Genomic DNA, 19,668 nt, shown 5'->3' on the forward strand with positions numbered 1-19,668 from the left:
GATTCTATGTGCCTGCTCGATCACTCCGCTCTGCGGCAGCAGAGCGCCTGTAACCCCTCCCACCCACCCGAAGGGATCACAGAGCTTCTCCACCCTAGCTCCCCAGTGGTGGAACGAACTCCCCATCCCTCTCCGAACCTCCCCCTCACTACCCATCTTCCGCCGTAGCCTGAAGACTCATCTCTTAGACTAACCACCACCACGCTGTATATTTCACTCTAAATCCCCCCCCCCCTTTTCTTTTTCATGACACTTGTTACATGTTGCCCCTTCCCAGCACTTTTTGGTAATTTGTATTTGTCCTAATACTGTAGCTTATTCTTCTGCCTAGTTGGCTTTGCAGAGGTTAGGTCTGAATAGTGTTCACTGTGTGAACTAAACTGTGTTCTTGGCTAGAAATAGCTGTACAAAATAAGTATTGTACCTTACTGAACCTGTGTTTAGCAGTTGTCTATGACCATGAAATGCACTTTTTGTACGTCTGCCAAATAAATGTAATGTAATGTAATGTAATGCATTGGTATATTGAGTTTGTGTGGTTGTTGTGTGGTATTTTGTCCAAGCAGCATCTTCATAATTTATTTTTATGTTGTGTCAGAGGGGGAAGAACAATAACAGATAAAAACAACATTGCTGCAGTGACATGACTTTGTTTTTCATTGGAGATATCAATTTTTTTATGGGTGACTGTACTGTTTTTCCTTTATTGTAAGTCACTCTGAATAAGAACATCTGCTGAATGAATGTAATGTAATTTAATGACCCTCATCACCCTCTTCCATATGGAACATAGTCAATCTACTCCTGAAGATGCTCTTAAGTACCTAAGACTGTATAATTCTGAAATTTAAGTTTTATAAGGTCAAATTGTTTTTGCATTATTTTAGCTATACTGTATACCATATCTTTGAAATAATGTGAGCATGTCCCTGTCAAACACGAGAGGTTTTTTTTTAATCATCTCTTCTTTTTAGTCTGCTTTTTCATTTGAAATATTTTTGTAATCTTTCTGATAATGAATTTCACATTTAGGACATTAACCTATTCCAAATCAGAGCTCACAGAATAGGCCCTGAGACATTTACTGAAATCTGACTGTACAAATGCTGCTCCAGAGGGAGAGACCAGCTGGAACTGTCCTGTTTAAAATTCCTGCGCCTTCTAAAAGTGAAAAACACTCAACATAACACAAACTGTCCCTGACCCTCTGGCGCATTTTTGCCTTGCCATGGCGAATGCAGTGGATGTGTGAAATATTTTCTCATTGGCAATGGTTTCTTTGAGCCTATCCAAAGTGACAAACTTATGTTTGGTTGGAAGGATCAATTACAGGCGTCTGGAGTGCTGTATAAAAAATAGCCTTGTTATTGCCTGAGGAGACTTTTTAATTAATTTATTTATTTATTTTGGGGATTTTTTGGGGATTGCGGTCAACTCTGTTGGTTTGGATGTATTGTTAGAATTTGTCAATTAAAGAGTGTCAATTAAACAGGCGTCAGCTCTCAAGATTTGGTATAGTAGTGTGTCTTTTTAAATGAGCCTTTATCCTTTTTAGTTAAATCCTTAACATTTAATATATTCCTGATATTTCTTTTCAAGCTTTTTCTGCCTTACCAGAACATTTATGATTTCATAGCAATTGAATCACATTTGTAACTGAATTATAATTGAAATTATTTGTCATGGAGTTGAAGTGAATTTCAGGGATTTATAATATGTGTAAAAATGTAGTAATGTACCAAACTTATCTCAACTTTAACCACAATGTATGACTTGTTACTTAGAAAGACAGAGCAACATGGTAGTTTTGCTCAAAATTAAGCATATGCTGAATACTGTTGGATAAGAATTTTGCTGCTTAGCTGTATTAATCAATGTGTTTAGTGTTTAGTGCTGAAATGTACAAATATGATTGCTCTTCAGTATTCCATGCAGGAACAGACATGCTCAGGAATTCACTCTGTCAAACTTAACTGCTGCACATGTTTACAAGAAGGAAGATCTCTGTTATGTGGAGTAGCACTGTGACGTCTGACAGCTGGAGGTGATAGTGTGATGGGTGTCTCGAAGAACCAATATGACAGCAAAGATAAACTGCTAAATGCAGATGAATGGAACAGTTGAGAAAGCATCTTTCTTTAATCTACCCACTAATCTGTGCAAGAGTGCACCCTGCAGCCTCCCGCAATGACAAGGTGATCGCAGGAACCTCTGACTTTCTGCTGGATGGAACATTCTGATCTCTATCGCTCAGAAGTCGTCAGACCTGCTGGCAATACTACATTGTTCTGCTTTCCTAAAAATCAGCTGTTATTCTTCACCATAAATGTTCTTGCATTTTGTGTTTGCTTATCTCAGGGTTACGGAATCACCTGAGCTGTGTCTTGTGTGACTCTTGTATTTCACAAGGCAAGTGTGGCAAAATATTTAAAGTTTGTACACTGGGTATTATGTACAGGTACACTTATGAAATTGTGATATCTGGTCAAGATTTGCTTATCTAATTAAGTGTAGCATCAAGTACCATGTTTCTCCAGTAATGTCCAAAGTCCTGCAAACAAGGCTGCTGATGATTTTAGCCACAAACAAGCTAGGAGCAGGTTCGAATGCAGTTTTCAGAAGGCCTGAAGGGAAGCATCCTGACTTGCTTGCTCAGTGTTTTTCTTCCTCTTCCTGGTAAATGAACTGTTCTCATAAACATGTTGAGTTCTCCTGAAGGGCACATTTTCCCCTTTGAATGCTGAAAGACTTAAAGTGAAGCGCCAAACCGCCACTACATCATTTCACTTTCAGTAAACATTTTTAAACGGCAAACTACCTATAATGATGACCCATAGGCTACATTTCAAAGCAGCAACAATACCTTAACTGTCTATATAAAGGTGTGGGAAGCCATATTATCCATTATCCATTATCCAAGCTATCCATTTGTGGCCTAAAATGCTAAACACCTGCTTAACTACTGTATATTGCACTGGCTTGGATAAAAACTACTGGCAAGAGTGCATCCCAGAGATTAGCATGAAAGTGTACTAAAACACTTGTTTTCAATGTGGTCCTTGATGTAGGACAAATGAGGACAACAATACACAATGCATACAATATTAACGGTAAAAAAAGTTCAATAAAGAATTTAGTACATACAGTGTAGGCACTCCCACAAATGTAAGAAAGCGCCAAAAAGTAAAGAAAAAAATGTGTGTGCAAGCAAGTGTGTGTGTATGAGTGAATGTGAGCGTATAAGTTTGTGTGTCTATTGTAGTGCAAGTGTTGTACTGCTCTGAGTGTGCACATCAGTATGAATGTGTATCTACATGTGTGAGAGTTTGTATCAGTGAGTGTGTGCGTGTTTACCCATTCCCAGTCTAATGCCTATGAAGGCATAATGTAGTAATATAATGTCAATCTCATTTTTACATTACAGCCTACCCTCCATCATTCACCAATGTCACAAACACATACAACTTGATTTCAGTTTAATGAAAGTGGACTTGTGCTTTGCCCATACAGCAAGGTTGTATTCATCAACCTTAGGGAGTTGCTTGTTTTACTTTCTAATCAGTAAACATTGCTGGGTGTATTCATATATGGTTCTGGAGTGAGGAGTGATATTGTTATGAAAACACATGGCTTTATCATTTGATTACTTGTTTTCTTACACATTCTGAGGGGAAATTATTATTTTTTTAAATGGCGTCTGTCCTGTGGTTATGCTGAGGACAGGCTTCATGGCAGTTCGTTTTGTAACATTGTTTCATGTTGTTCTTTTCTCATTACGAGGGACATATGGCAACAAACTGCAGTTTATTTCTGTGTTCCACATTGATACAGAGCCACCTGCTGCTACAAATGGACTGAGCCTTCACTGTATTAGAGCAAGATGAACAAACTGAGAGACCAATGGCTTCCTGTCCTTTGGGAGCCTTTATCCTTCAGTGCCCCACATAACAAAAATTACACCAGGCCATGTACAGTGTATTGAAAATTCACTGTAACAGTACAAGTGCACAGCTTCAAAATGAAGGCTGCAGGGCTCACTGTCACTGACAACTTCATTTCTCTCTCCATCTCCCTGATCGTGCAGGCAGACAAAACATGCAGGCAATAAGACCCACTCTAATTTTCCTCTTCCTCTAACAGTGTGTCAAGGAATCAACAATCGGCTGTCACTCCTGGGGTCGCCAGAGGACCACTACAAGAACCTTGTGAAAGTCTACAGCAATTGCACGGTGGTTCTGGAGAACTTGGAGATCACCTACACTGAGCCCCACCACGACCTGTCCTTCCTCAAGGTAATATAAGGCCTGTTCATAAGCCTTATACTCAGACTAGTCACGCTCATGTGGGCCTTACAGTGCTTCATCGCTCATTAACATACCAGTTTCCATTAAAACCATAAAGCTCTGAGGTTATGAGGTGACAGTGTTTGATCTTAGCTCTATTTCTGAAGCATTGCTAGAATAGATAATGTGGGTATCTTTCTAGAATTCTAGAATTCAGCATCTGGAATAACATCAGAATATATGAAATATTATGTAATACAGTGTAGGTTTAAATCCTGGTTATATCTCAGTGAAAATTTATTTGGCTTTGGCTGACTTTTCAGAGTGAGATGGTATATTATTCAATTAATAAATGCCAAGATTAAGATGTAATGATGTAATGGGACCAAAATGGCTTCTCATTTCCCCACAGAACATCCAGGAGGTGGAGGGCTATGTGCTGATCGCCCTCAATAAGGCGGCTACCATCCCCCTGGAAAATCTGCGTATCATCCGAGGCCACGCCCTCTATGACAACCAGTACGCCCTGGCCGTTCTGTCCAACTATGACAACGACAGCCCCGTGAGAAATGTTTACACCACTACTGGGGTGAGATCGCTACCACTGAAGAGCATGACAGGTTAGCACTTTCAGCATTTTTTTTAGCTAAAATTATGTTTTTCATCACTAGTTTTCAATTTAAATCACCAAAGCTCAGCTGCAGTTGTAAGCCTATCCTCTAACTGCAGAGTCCTCGATCAGTTCAGTAGATGTCCACCAACTGCGCAGAAAAGCCTGTTGGCTGAAACCCTTGCTCTTTGGAGAACGCAACACAAATGTTCAGTGTTAATTCAACTCTAAAAGGATTTACTTTATCATTCCGACTGGGATGAAATACGCTCCATCAGAGTAAAATATATTGTGTCTGACTCAATTTAAGATAGCATTATGTTGGGTAGCCCGGCTACACATTGCCCTGCAAGACGTCAGAATTCATCAATCAGTTAATTCTTGACACGGTCACAACATTCTTGTGACAATGCAATGTTTGCATGCATCTAAAAAGTTTCTGCAGTGATTTGGAGAAATATCTGCATCACATCTTGGTGATGTTGGTTTACAGGCATTTTTGTGCAGGTCTTGTGAGAGAATAGCCACATAGTCCAAGGGGCTAAATCTAGAAATTTCTTTTCCAAATATTATGACAAAAAGGCCTCTGTCGTAAGACTTTACTCAAGAACAAGGAATTAAATTGAAGAATGTTGTTATTGAACTGTGACATTAAGGTATGTGTTTGAAGATAAATTAGTGTAATTTTTGACTTGGTTCCTTCCAGACTCTGGTGAAACATTACATTTGCTGCTTGACATAGGATTTTGACATATGAGGCTCTATGCACATAGTTATGTTGTTTTGTTAGTACTCTGTGGGTACTGTATCATAACTCTGAAAACATGAGGTGGACTTGAATACAAAGTGATTTATTAAAAATGCTCTGTAATCATAATGCAAAACTTAAAGAATGCATTTTCCATTACAGAAGAAAGATTTCTTCTGTAATGGGAAAAAGTTAAAGGTGGGCTGCCTGCTAGTTTAAAAGAGCTTTTTAAATGTATATATATATATATATAATATTATTATAATATACTATTATCTATTATTATATACTATTTTCAGGTTTTTTTTTTTTTTTTGTATTTTCATACATGTTTTTACTGAAGTGTCTTAAAGAATTTTATGCATGTCTATATATTTCGGGATATATTTTATAATAGAATTGTTTACTGTGAAATAAAATAATGTATTTTTACATCATGCAACTGCCATTTCATGAACACAAACACCCAGAATTGACAGTAGTAAAATATTCTACCATATATTTACATATAGTATTTATTCACAGAAATCCTTAGAGGAGGTGTGAAATTTGTAAACAACCATTTCCTGTGCAATGTGGAGACAATACAGTGGTTTGACATCGTGGATAAGAGCAGTAAACCATCTATGGTTAATCCCCCATCCAATCCAGGAAAACACTGTGAGTACATCATCATATCTGCTGTTAATACCACTACCCAATGGCACAGAACAGCCAAAACCCTCATTAACACAAAACCGTTTTCATTATCACAGAGCACTGTGGGCTAGCAAAGAGGTGTACAGTATTGTCAGATGTTTTGTCTTCTTTTCTTTTCTGAAAAATTGTGTAATAAAGAAATTAGGATTTACACTGACCCAGCCAGCAAAGTTATGTTGCCGCAGCATTAAACTGAAGTTATACCAAATTTATAGGCTCATACTGTTTGTACAGTACAGCTTAACTTGCTACTTGTGAAAGGAATGTCTTTGATTTTCTTGGAAAATGTGACTTTTTGGATTGCATTTAACATAATCACAGTTATCTTCTATTATATTATTTTCTATTATCCTATGTATTCTATTTATTCATTTTTGTGTTATGTACATTCACTGAACGTATGCAAATTCCTGTTTGACATACGCATGCATGACAAAACTGGCAGACAAGAGCTATTGTTTTGTCCCAGCTTTCTGGTTTTATGACATAAGTCACAATGTTTGCAGTAGTGTAAATATGCAGTATTAATGGATGTATGGAGTATATGTATGGAGCAACATTTGTAATTTCTGTCTTCTCTCTCTTTTTTTATTTTCTGCGGAGCAGGTAAAAAATGTGACCCAAGTTGTTTCAATGGATCCTGTTGGGCTCCAGGCCCAGGAAACTGCCAAACCTGTAAGTGTGGATTTGCTTAGTAACTGCCTCTGTTTGGTATTTTGTTCCTGAGGAGACATCACATGTACAAATACTGAGCGCAAAAATAACAAAGCGAAGCAAGCTTTCAAAAGCCAGTGGATATGTTGCACAAAGTCACATGAAAAAAAATCTGTCATGGTTTCTGTCAAAATTTAAAAAGCAGAACGAAAGGGCAAGAGCAGCCACAGATGAATCAAAGATCTTCCTTTGCCGAATGTTTAAAAATACAGTACATCTCAGTTAGTGTGGTTGTGTATGCTGCAGTGTGAATGTAGCTGTGCTTCTCCCCCCTCAGTGACCAAACTGAACTGTGCTCAGCAATGTTCCCGGAGGTGTAAGGGGCCCCAGCCTGTCGACTGCTGCAATGAGCACTGCGCTGGGGGCTGTACCGGGCCCCGTCCCACCGACTGCCTGGTGAGTGACGCCACGATGTGCCACGATGCCACCAAGTGCATCGCTTGTGGGTATCGGGCTGCCCAGCGGCCTTTCAGGACCCTCATGCAGTGCATGCTGTTTGAGAAATCGCCATGGTTACCATCACCCTTGCTCTTTGTTTTTGTGTGTTGGTTTTGTCGGTCTTTCGTAATTTCGCTTTGCGGTTGTTATTGTTGCTGTTTGTTGGTGACATTTTGTTCATATTGTTGGTGTTCTATTGTTTGTTTTCTTGCTGCCATTATTTCGTTATATTCTAATGATTACTGTTATTATGTTCATGGGTATCCATAGTAGTTTAATATGGCAGTTTAGGCCCATCACAGCCCGTGAAACTCTCTGGTAATCATTAGACTGCACTCTAAACCATTTCCTCTTGAACTGTAGCTGAGGTATACTGCTCAAGGGTAATAAAAGATTGCATTGTTATCATCTCACCCTGTGTGAGTCCTTGCAGAGGTGGGGAGGGTTTATCACATGCCTTCCATAACTTCCTTGCCTGACGGTGCTGTGTTTCTTCTGGACCGTGGTTCCCTAGGCGTGCCAGGCCTTCCAAGACGAAGGGACCTGTAAGAACGCCTGTCCCAGCCTCATGGTGTACGACTCCAGAACACACCAGCTGGACTTCAACCCAGATGGGAAGTACAGCTATGGGGCCACCTGCGTAAAAAATTGCCCACGTAAGGACTTTGTTGAGATCTATCTTCTGACATTAACAGTTGACAGTGCCTATCCATTGCATCCTTGGATCCTGATACCTGTCCAAATAAATATGGCCCTAAGTGAGGAAGCGGAAAGCGACAGTATACCTTGTTATCTAAAAGCCAGGAAAGTGACTCATGTAGGGTTCCTGAGTACTCAAATTTATAGTGTGCTTATGACAGTTAAAGCCAATGCTACAGCCTCATAGATCTACATGTGACGGTGATAAGATGTAGATGTGAACGGATATTTTTAGAGGAAGTGAGGTAGTTGCTAAATTATGACCCCCCTTCGTCAGTAGTACTGTCGGTCCCTCTGAAGGCTTTGTCACTCAGTAGAAGTCTCGTCTGGTTAAATCTTAAACTGCTGCTTTAGAGAAAGAAATTAGTAAACCAGCAGTAGAGCTGTGACGACTGTTATTTCAGGAACTTCTCATCGGTGATTTGCAGATGTTTCTCGCAAACCCATGGTTAAATTAACATTTATTTTAGGATTCACTAAAGGCTGTTCTTGTCAGCATGAGTGTAACAAAAAAATGATGCTACCAAAGCATAAAGTGTCAATATTTGAACTGACAAGTGCCAGATGAAGGGAGGCCCAATGATAGTGCTTTCATGGGGTCAGTATTGCGAAAGATTAACCAAGGAGGTAAGCAACAGAGTAGCCTTAACCTGAATTAATTTCCCCTCAAATTTCTCTCTCTGCCTCTCAGATAACTATGTGGTGACAGATCATGGAGCATGCGTTCGGACCTGCAGTGCAGACACCTACGAGGTGGACGAGAAAGGGGTCAGGAAGTGCAAGAAGTGTGAGGGACCTTGCCCAAAAGGTATTGCCCATCCTGAAAGCAAATAATCTACTACTAACTGACATGGCCTCTCTGTTTGTTTTATTAACCAGTAGATTGCCTGGAACCCCTTAAAGAAAGTTTGCCCAGGGTTTGAAGTTCTGCTTTCACTGTCATAGTAATGCACCTTTCAGCTTCTTGTAATATGGGATTTTCTGTAATATCTTCCTTGGATTATGCATTCCCATGTGCTGATCATATTAATCATCAGATTAGATATAGTATATTAATCACATTCCCATTCAGGGCAGAAAAAGTATGCCATTTTATGCCACAGCTCCATATGTATGTTAACACAGTATGTCTCTATGGGGCTATGGCATAAAGTGGTATCCTTTTTCTTACCTGAATGGGAATGTGATTAATAAAGATCTAATTTGGGTCTACTCTACGAGATACAAAACCTCAGTGATAAAGCCCATCTTCTGAGTTCATTTCTTTAATTCAGCTCTTTTCCTTATGGTTGGGAAATGATTATTATAGAATTTAAAATATTATTATTGAAGATGAATAATTGACGATTACTTCTTTTAAAGTTTGCAATGGAGTAGGAATGGGAGAACTTACAAACGTCCTGTCGATCAATGCCTCAAATATCGACTCCTTCAAGAACTGCACCAAAATCAATGGGCACGTGTCTATCTTCAGCACAACGTTTAATGGGTAAGGCAGCCATCAAGTTTAAATTGAGAGATTCCCAGGTACGACAGAGATTGTCCATACATTGTCAAGTCGTGTTTTTTTTTCTTCATTGTATTGTGATTGCTTTACATCATATTTCTGTTTTTACTTCATCCAACATAGTGATGGCAACTGTGACATATCAATACTGTACAGGTATAATGCCATTGACATATTTGCATTATCTCACATACTATGGAAACTATTGACAGTGTTCCAATCACTGCCAAAATATTTAAATATGTTTTACTCTAAATTTATTGTTAATAAAATGCTTTATTTTTTTTTATCTGCATAGCTATCCTCTATCCCTGTAGCATCACTCTTACTAATAGTAATGATTTATAATGTTGTGTTTCACAAATTCACATATGTAAGTTTATCTTGTCTTTTTTACTTAAAGTGACAAACACACAAAGACTGCTCCAATGGATCCTTCCAAGCTGGATGTTTTCAAAACTGTCAAAGAAATTTCTGGTAGGATGCCCGACCTTACATTCATGGAATGTAGTTTGCAGTTTGGTTGCATATTGTACTGGAACACTCTTTACAGAAAAAAAATCCTTAGTCTTACATCTTACTGAAGCACTTACAACACCATCATCATGTCATAACACAACAATAAATCATTAATAGATAAGTTCTTAGCAAAGTCTGTGTTTATTGAAGCATGACTTAACATATTATGGAAAAGATACTTTTAAAACATCATGATGTGGCTTCGTTTAACATAAATATGCTAGGCTATGGTAATTAAGAAATATTGCATGGTTCATGAATGGTTTAGAACTTTGTTATATACAGTATGTTGTATTAAGTGTGACCCAATATCATAAGTAATGACTGCTATATACCGTACTTGCAGAGTAATGAAGCTTCTAATATTTACACATTAGACATTCTCATATCATTAAAATTTTCATTTCTCCTGCTCTTTCTAAAGGGTATCTGCTGATTCAGGCCTGGCCACGCAGCCTGTCTTCCCTCAGACCCTTTGAGAACCTAGAGATCATCCGCGGAAGAACCAAATGGTACAGAGCTGAGTGGTCTAGCATTTTCCCAGTCAAACAAAGCCTCGGCTAATGTGTAGCATGCTGAGAATTGTGTGCTTATGCTGTAATCATGTGGCTGGATTCAAATGTTCTTCTGATACTTCTAAGAAGTCATCTGTTCATAGAACATATTAACGTTATATGGCTTGGGGATCATCCAGGTGCTTTTTTGCAAATCTAAGCCAAGCATTAATGTTTCTCTTGGTTAGCAGTGGTTTCTGCCTTCCTACCATAGACTGTGCTTCCTACTCTCCCACACGCCCCCATTTCTTTTTTATTGTGGAGTCATGAACACTGACCTTAGCTGAGGTTAGAGAAGCCTGCAATCCTTTGAATGTTCTTCTGGGATTGTTTGTGACTTCCTGGATGAGTTGTCACTGTGCCCTTGGAGAAATTTTGGCAGGCAGGCCACTCCTGGGAAGATTCTCCACTGTTCCTGGCGTATTTGAAGATAAGGGCTCTCACTGTGGTTCGGTGGAGTCCCAAAGCATTAGGAAATGGCTTTGTAACCCTTTCCGGACTGATATATTTAAACTTTTTTCTCATTTTTTATGGAATTTTCGTTGGTCGTGGCGTAGTGTGCTTATAGAAAGTTTGTGGTGACTGCATCACTCTGGTGGTAAGATTGAATATGAATCAGGTTTAGACTCAACAGGGCTGGCTGCAATCAAGCCTGGCTGTGATCAGTCAGCTGAATCTAATTATCAATTAAATCTGGTTAATTAGTTGACTGAGTAATTACTTTTTCACATGGGTGACATGGGTGATTGATTACTTTTTTCAAATAAATTAAATAAAAATATATTATAAATGTGTTTTGCTAACTCTGCTTTGACACCTGGAGAAAATGCTGACAAACCCTTCCCACAATCATCTCACAGGGGCAGTGTAAGCCTTTCTGTCAACAACATTCCCATCAGCCACCTGGCCCTGCGCTCCTTAAAGGAGATCAGCGATGGGGATGTGATCATCAAGGGCAACCCCAACCTGTGCTACTCCACCCCGGACCACTGGAAGAAACTTTTTAAGTCCACCCAGCAGAGCGCCCAGGTGGAGAAAAACATGGATGTTGACCTCTGTGGTAAGCACAGTGCATGCTGCTGAAACAATTGTCTTTAATTTATTTAGTTGGTATTTCTGTATTTTTTTATCCCCTTTTTTAAAAACCCCAGTTTTCCTTCCTACTTTGGAAGTGCCTGCTGGGTCTCTCAAAACACCCTTGCACCATTTGTACTCCGTGGAAGGATTGCAAGTGTAGCTCCTTCTTGCCTCAGATGTACTTGCCCATAAGTACCGTTTCAGCTGCAGACACTGGGGTTATAATTTTGGTTTGCAGAGGAGTCAGCAGAATTCATGTCATCCCATCCAACCAGTAACATTAGATTCCCATAGCACTGTAGCACCATTATCAATCACTGCTTGGATGTTAAAGTATGTACTTGCTGTGAAGGGAGTGGCCATGCTGAGGGAAAACTGGCCCTAACCATGATCTGCTCACTATTGTCTGATAATGTATGGCTCTCATGTGGGACGCCACACACACTCAAAATAAACTGTGGGTGTGTAGCATGACTGTTATGTGGGTGTAGATAAGCTAACTATAATGACGTCACCTTTGGGAACATGTAAGTGTGAGATCGTTAATCAACTTCAAGATAACTTTGAATTATTTTCCCTTACATAATGTCCTGAAGATGGTACTGTAAGGGCAAACTGAGAATTTCCTTGACTGCATGGTTATGTATTTGTATATATCAGCCAAAGGTACATTCAATTATAGCATAGCAATCTAGTATAATCAATAATCAATGTGTTTTGGAAAGCTTAATTTCAGTAGGAAACCTACTGTTCTTGTATGGAGTGATTTGAGGTGCGTCACATACAGGACTACATACACGTCAACCATTAAGAACATCTGTCCATTGTAACTAATTGCAGGATTCTCAGATGTTATTATAACCAAAGAGAATAGAATGAATGCAGGGTGCAGTTACATACACACGTAGGAAAACATGGTATAGTGCTTGTTCTTCTGAGAAACAAATTGGTAAATGTTTAGTTGGAACTTCATCAGCATCATTTTCATATCAATAACTTGACTTCAAAGCATACAGCTTATTTTTAAAAAATATATTATTTAGTGTATATGCTGTGTATATTTGGTAAGCTTGGCTTTTTTGCATTCAAAATATTTTTGTTGACATTTTATTGTACCTAAAAACAACTCTAACAGGTTTCAAAATTAAACCTGCATCCTTTTGTTAGTCAGAGATTTATTGGCTCGGCCAGGCATTACCCCCGGTTGGAAATGTGGATTGAGCTGCAGTTTGATACTTGCTCTCAGAAAGTTTAAACACCCCGTCTCTCTCTCTCTCTCTCCTCGCAGCCTCGCAGAACCGCACCTGCGATGAGATGTGTACAGAGGACGGCTGCTGGGGTCCAGGCCCCACAATGTGCTTTTCCTGCTTGCACTTCATGCGTAAGGGGTGCTGCGTGGGCTCCTGCAATTTGCTGGAGGGGTGAGTGTGGACCTGTCCCACATGAATGTGATTTCTTCTCCTTGACTCCAGGATTCACATAGCAAAGCGAAGTAACTGCCTAGTTTTTTTTTGTCTCACAATTGGCTAAAACCACATGCCTTTCATGGGTGTAAATGCATGTGTGCCTGTGGGATTGTGTGTGTGAGAATAATGTGTTTCTTTATCGGCGTGGTAGATCTCTATGAATATCTGTGCAAGCATCCATGTGCTTGTGTGTTGGTGTACACTATGTGCATATGCATGTCTGTGTGCATGTGTCTGTCTGCAAGTGGTTATTTGAATACCACTGGCTTCAGTTTGACCACAAGGGTGGGGGGGGGGGGGGGTAAGATTAATCCAGCATTGACAGAGGGGAGGCCTGTTTTCACTTTAACCAGGTTTTTTTTTATTGCAGTTTTTTATTTTTTCAGTTTTTGCCTTTGGCCCTGTTTTTTTTTCTGACTCCTTGGAGGGTTTTCTTGACCTAGCTGTCTAACCACTTGAAGTTTGTGTTCTTGCTATGTGTGTGTGTGCCTTCCCACCCAAAGATTAGCCATTAAGAGGCTCATTGTCTTCATATGCATTTGGGACAAGGAACTGAACTGAATAAACAGGACATGGAGCACTTTGCTTGCCAGAAGTGTATTTGCTAGGGCAGTTATAATTTAAGATAGACAGGCTTGCTTAACTGTCTTCTGTTATCCGTTCAGCTCCCTAAATTAATCTGTGAACAGTACATTTGGCCACCAGTCAGGACAAGCTAGTAGCTCATAGCTGTTTAACTTTGGATTATGTTCGTCAAACATTGAACACCAAGTCCTGTTGCCAGTTTAATCAAGGCTCCAAGTGAGTGCAGCACAGCATCCTAGAAGACCAAGGCTGGCCAATGGAGGGCAACCATGTAAATGTATTAATTCCACCTTGAGATGCTTTTTTTGTCCTCCCTGACAAACTGAAACGAGCATTATGCTTTTTATTTTTATGTTATCATCATTTTAAGTGGAATGGGTGCCGTTGTGCATGGGGACACTCTGTCCTATGCAGCTGCCTCAGTATAATGGGGGAAATTTTAAATGGCCAGCACAGACATGAGTATTATGAATACAACCTGGCGGCCAGAACAATTGGAAATCATTATCTATATGGCCTGCTGTCTAGAATAAACATTACAAACTGAGCTTGTGTATGACCTGCTATCCAGAATGATAGAAGGACACCCAGTACTGTATGTAGATCCACTTCTATTCTTGCATGTTAGTTTGTGCCCTCGGGCCAACTGAAGGTTAAGTTTAACATTATGACTAACAGGGATGAATGCAGGACTGGTGATAATAAGCTTCATTGGGACTTTTTTGTTGTGCTGAATGTGAAGCACTTTGAGCTACATTTTGTGTATGAAAGGTGCTATATAAATAAAGCTTATTATTATTATTGTTTTTTTTTGCTTCTGTTGAAGGAGCTACTGCAAAAACTGTCAAAAATACCATTACCTGAACACATTTCAATGCAATATTTGAAGGGTGTGGTCAATTAAACCAGCTGTTCATATATTGTCCCCTGACATTTCAATCATCTACCACCTGGCTAGAGATCAGCAAAGCCAGGTCAACCCCTGTGCCTGCCTTGGCAGATATATATGGGCCTATTCAGAAAGTTCTTCCACTGTATTATGCATTGAAGGAGATTTCCCCTATTCTCTTTTATGAATGAAAGAAACACTCTTTGCTCATTATTAAATTGCAAAAGAAATAGTATCATACCAACATGTTGCATGAGCGACATTTTGGTTTGTGGTGCATCTAACCAATGTTTCTGTGACAAATGCCCACATTTTGTAGGGTTCTGTATGAAAGAAGAATAGTGACAGTTGTATCTGAAAGTACTTTCTATTGTTTTCTTCTGCAGTGACCCACGTGAGTTTGAGGTCAATAAGACGTGCGTTGAATGTGACTCTGAATGCCTTCCCCAGAATGGAACCAGAACGTGCAGTGGACCAGTAAGTGCCTTTTTCTGATGGCTGTGTCATGAGAAAAATGATATACTCAGCAGAATTGCTTACAATGTCAGGAGAGTACAATAATCGTCATCTGTAATGAATGTCTACAGCTTATCCTTTCCCATCCTGTAGTAATGTCATGTTTGCATGATGTTGATGCGATTAGCTTGGCCTTGCCAATCGGAAAATGAAAAAATCAGTAATGGTGGCGGGAGCAGCTGTTTCCGTGGATGTGGAAGTCTGAAGCCTGAGTTCTGTGTTCTGTGTTCTTCTTTTCCAGGGTCCTAATGAGTGTGTGGAGTGTGTGCACTACAAAGATGGCCCCCACTGTGTCCCCAGGTGCCCTCAGGGCATCCCCGGGGAGGGAAACACCCTTATCTGGAAGTATGCCGACAAGATGAAGGTTTGCCAGCTGTGTCACGAGAACTGCACCCAAGGGTGAGCGCAAACACTCTCATCTCAAAAAGAGAATTGGTTCAGCCTCCACTGAGCCCAATGGCACGACTGAGAAATGCATAACTTTTGTCTTAAGAACTGCAGTCAACACAGTCAAAATGACACATTTCTTTTGCTCATTGTGTAGCCAATTTGGGTATTCAAAATTGAGAAAGAAGAGGAACAAAAAATTCTGATTTGAATAAATTGTTAATAAATAATCTTAGGCTTTACCTTTGATTGCTCTGTAATGTCTACGTTGTTTCCATCTTTCTAGATGTACTGGCCCTGGTTTGCATGGCTGTGACACTAAAGGGTAAGGGTTGTTGTTTCAGTTAACAGTTTTAATGTAAATGTAATTGAAAAAGTGTAATTTTTCTCGTATAGGCCATACACATCTGTCCAGTATGCTATCTCAGAGTTTCATGTGATTTTCAACCTTAAGTGTCTTTACTATAACTATTTTTCCTGATGCTGATGTAACATGCACGTAACAGCTTAAAACTACCTCTTGTCTCTGTAAAATGGGTTTTAACTGATTGCTATGAAAAAAGATTACAATTTGAAATATATAATAATAAGCAGTCTTCCCGAGTGCATGTAGTGAAAAATAATAACCTAGTAAAACAGCAATAAAATAAAAACGTTTGTAATTGTAAAATTTATTTTATTAGTCAATCATTGCCTTTGTAATCCAGGTGGTATTATAGAAATATAAATAAAGCCCTATAAAATGTTATATTATTACTTTAACACAGAACTTATAATCGACCAATAATATACCAATAGACAATTTTCACATATTGACCATTGATTGACCCTCAGGAACTCATCCATAATCGCGGCAGCCGTGGTGGGCGGTCTGCTGGCCTTTGTCATTCTTGCCCTGGGCATCCTGGTGCTAATGCGGAGACGCCACATCAAGAGGAAGAGGACTCTGCGCAGGCTGCTGCAGGAGAGAGAGGTAAGCACCCCGGACAAGAACGTCTTAGAGTCATAGGCGCAGGGGAACGCTCACATCCTCACTGAATAAAGCTGAATAAAGCATAACCAGAGAACTTGGAAAAGTTTCAGAGGTTCTGTTTCAAGTCATTAATGTTTGTCGCTGATCCAGTATTGTCTTGACCTCCACAGTTAGTTCAACCCCTCACCCCAAGCGGGGAGGCGCCCAACCAGGCTCTCCTCCGCATACTGAAGGAGACAGAGTTCAAGAAGATTAAAGTCCTGGGATCCGGTGCCTTCGGGACTGTATACAAGGTGGGAAACACCGTAACTGGGTTTGCTGGGTCATACTTTGCCAAATTTGTGTTAATGTTGAAAAGCTTTTACGGTAAATATCATCGCACTGTAATGCTATGGCATTGTCCTTTCCCATATTCAAGTTTGTTACTAGCTAATTGTGGATAATGATTTGCACCCTGTCAATAAATATATGTGAGGTATCCTTATAATGTACTGTATCTCATAGTATATTAATAATTATAGAGCATTTATTTTCTTTCAGGGTCTATGGGTTCCAGAAGGGGAGGATGTCAAGATTCCGGTGGCCATCAAGGTTTTGAGAGAGGCCACATCTCCTAAAGCCAACAAGGAAATCTTGGATGTAAGTTCCCCGGTCTCTTTGGGTAGAAATTAAATTAGCACACAAAGGACATTTTTGTAGCCTCTTTATTCTACCATATTTCAGCCTGCAGAGACCTATGGGCTTTTTGAAATTTTAGGTTTTGACAAGTCTATGCAGTTTTAGTCTCTGGTAAAATTGAACACAGATTCAGGACATTGAACACTGATGTTAACCAAATATAGCATTTTATACTGCAGAGTACACAGCTTGCATTGCACTCCATCAGTTGATCATGAATTAAAGGGGAATTCTGTCGCAAAACAACATTTATTTAACAGATCAAGGCATAACTGATTCATTTTCTCTGTGAAAATTTGCAACGAAAGGTGCAAATTTTGGTAGCGGTATACTTCATACATCACTTCCTAATTTTTGAAGAACTACAATAGGCAGGTAATTTCAAATTGGAGATATATCCGTTGTAGGGTGTGTTGACCAAATTCACATCAGAGAGAGATTTGGGGTAGCTGCTCTTCCAAATGTAAACCATATTAGCTTGCGAGCTAACTAGCATACTTGCTCTTCTGTGCCCTCTGTGGCCCTTTTTTAACGTGGATCCACTGTCCTTGGATGAGGTTGGGAACATGACAGTGTCCATAGTATGGTTACAGGAGCACATTAGTAGTGTAGGCCATAGACCACTGTGAAATCACTGATTGTCCAAAAATGTCAGCCAAACCCAATTATAGACACAGCAACACTACTAAAAATAAAAAATAATAAACAAACTAATGTTAATTATATTGCTCTCTAGCAGGTTTCACCATGTTTGATTCAGCATTTTAATCAAAGAGGCTCAAGTTGGCTAACGTTGACTTACTGCGACTTGCATTTCGCTGCTGCTGTAAAATGTTTTACTTAAAACATTTAAAGGAATACTATATAGGGGGATTTTTACCTTGAAAATAATTTTAAATAACCATGCTAAGGCATTCAGTTATATGATTACTTGTTCATGTCCGGTTTGTGGTCCCAACTCTCGATTAATGTAATATCCGGTCTGAATAATTGCTGGGAAAAATTTACCGGTAGTTTTTAATTAATTTTTGTGTCTTTTACTCAGCCGGGTACTCTGGGGTAAGTGGGCAGGGTTGAAAACAGAGACAACTTCTTTGATTGTAAACTCAGGGCCACAGCAAGGCTAAACAATCATGCATAGTATGCCTTTAAGTCCATACTTAAGGTAACTGACCCAAACCTTGTAGACAGTGTAACTACACATGCTTTTAACTGGCCGTAGAACTGTTAATACCGCAAATTGATTTCTTTGGCCCACTATAGGCTACTTCTGTAGACGCTAAAAAGTCAAGCAGATTTTTTGCTGTTGATGCCTTGTTTAGAAAGTGATAAACAGCAATGAATGAACAAGAGACAAGCGTGATATTTTAGTCAGATAATTCATTGAAATGTTGTGGAGAATATCCACATCAGCTCTCGTATGAGGAAATGTCAACCATAGGGCAGACCAGGGTCGGTTATTCCTTGCAGTTTTCAACAATCTAAAGTGCTGTAGATAATGTTTCATACCTTTTGTAACATCCCTTAATGGGTCAAGATGCAAGTGGCAAACACAAGAGTGTCTCCTTGTTTCGGCAAAGCGTGCAAGAGATGCCAGCAACAAGCAAGCGAAGGAAAAATGAAACCCGACACCACAGTATTTTGAATAACAATTAGTCGTTAGATTTTGTATTCAACAGTTTTTTTCTGGTAGAGGTCCAAAAAAAATGTGTCTGAACGTGTACAATAATTTTAAAAATGATAATAAATCACTTTTGTTTTCAGCGATAGATCTCTGAGCAATCACATAAAAGATTAAATGGGGCACAACCGACCGCGGTCTCCCCTGCCAGACTTACCGCCATTGTCTACTCTCCCACATTCTCTCTCACCACCAGTATTCTGTAAAAACGTCTGTTCTCGCCAGATTTATTATGATAACCAAATATTGCACAAGTCATGACCCTTTCTTAAATAAATTGCTATGAGTCAACTGTATAAATGACAGTTATTCAAATCGTAGTTGCATTAAACCCATGCAGTTTACCCCACTGAAGCGGCATTTTCTTTTTATTAGAACCGTAGCCATAACATAAACTAAACTGAACACATAAACCTAGATTTTCTTGTGGCAACCTGTAACTGCTGTTGTCTGACACCCACCCATGATTGTAAACACCTGCAATTTGTAGTCTTTAGTAAAGCAGATATCTGGAGCATGCGCAGTAGTTTGGGGCTATATATCTGCACTCATTACAGGTGGAGAGCTGGCTGAGAGTTCATTTTAATTAGGAGGACAGCTACTCTTCTACAAGTAAAAGTTGATTGTACAGAGTAATTCCCTATT

General features: G+C 39.5%; 1 protein-coding gene across 1 annotated transcript in view; it reads left to right on the forward strand.

Moving 5' to 3' along the window:
* egfra (epidermal growth factor receptor a (erythroblastic leukemia viral (v-erb-b) oncogene homolog, avian)) overlaps positions 1 to 19,668 on the forward strand; it is a 71,797-nt gene that overhangs the window by 39,343 nt on the left and 12,786 nt on the right. Inside the window, exons 2-19 of the mRNA XM_064346901.1 lie at positions 4,141 to 4,292; positions 4,696 to 4,903; positions 6,167 to 6,301; positions 6,947 to 7,015; positions 7,332 to 7,450; positions 8,007 to 8,148; positions 8,883 to 8,999; positions 9,554 to 9,680; positions 10,102 to 10,175; positions 10,642 to 10,729; positions 11,632 to 11,831; positions 13,137 to 13,269; positions 15,175 to 15,265; positions 15,546 to 15,703; positions 15,978 to 16,016; positions 16,526 to 16,664; positions 16,835 to 16,957; positions 17,205 to 17,303. Of these exons, the coding sequence (XP_064202971.1) occupies positions 4,141 to 4,292; positions 4,696 to 4,903; positions 6,167 to 6,301; positions 6,947 to 7,015; positions 7,332 to 7,450; positions 8,007 to 8,148; positions 8,883 to 8,999; positions 9,554 to 9,680; positions 10,102 to 10,175; positions 10,642 to 10,729; positions 11,632 to 11,831; positions 13,137 to 13,269; positions 15,175 to 15,265; positions 15,546 to 15,703; positions 15,978 to 16,016; positions 16,526 to 16,664; positions 16,835 to 16,957; positions 17,205 to 17,303 (2,213 nt within the window). The remainder of the gene's footprint in view (positions 1 to 4,140; positions 4,293 to 4,695; positions 4,904 to 6,166; positions 6,302 to 6,946; positions 7,016 to 7,331; positions 7,451 to 8,006; positions 8,149 to 8,882; positions 9,000 to 9,553; positions 9,681 to 10,101; positions 10,176 to 10,641; positions 10,730 to 11,631; positions 11,832 to 13,136; positions 13,270 to 15,174; positions 15,266 to 15,545; positions 15,704 to 15,977; positions 16,017 to 16,525; positions 16,665 to 16,834; positions 16,958 to 17,204; positions 17,304 to 19,668) is intronic.

The sequence above is a fragment of the Anguilla rostrata genome, chromosome 8 (assembly GCF_018555375.3).
Source record: "Anguilla rostrata isolate EN2019 chromosome 8, ASM1855537v3, whole genome shotgun sequence".
Classification (NCBI taxonomy): Eukaryota; Metazoa; Chordata; class Actinopteri; order Anguilliformes; family Anguillidae; genus Anguilla; species Anguilla rostrata.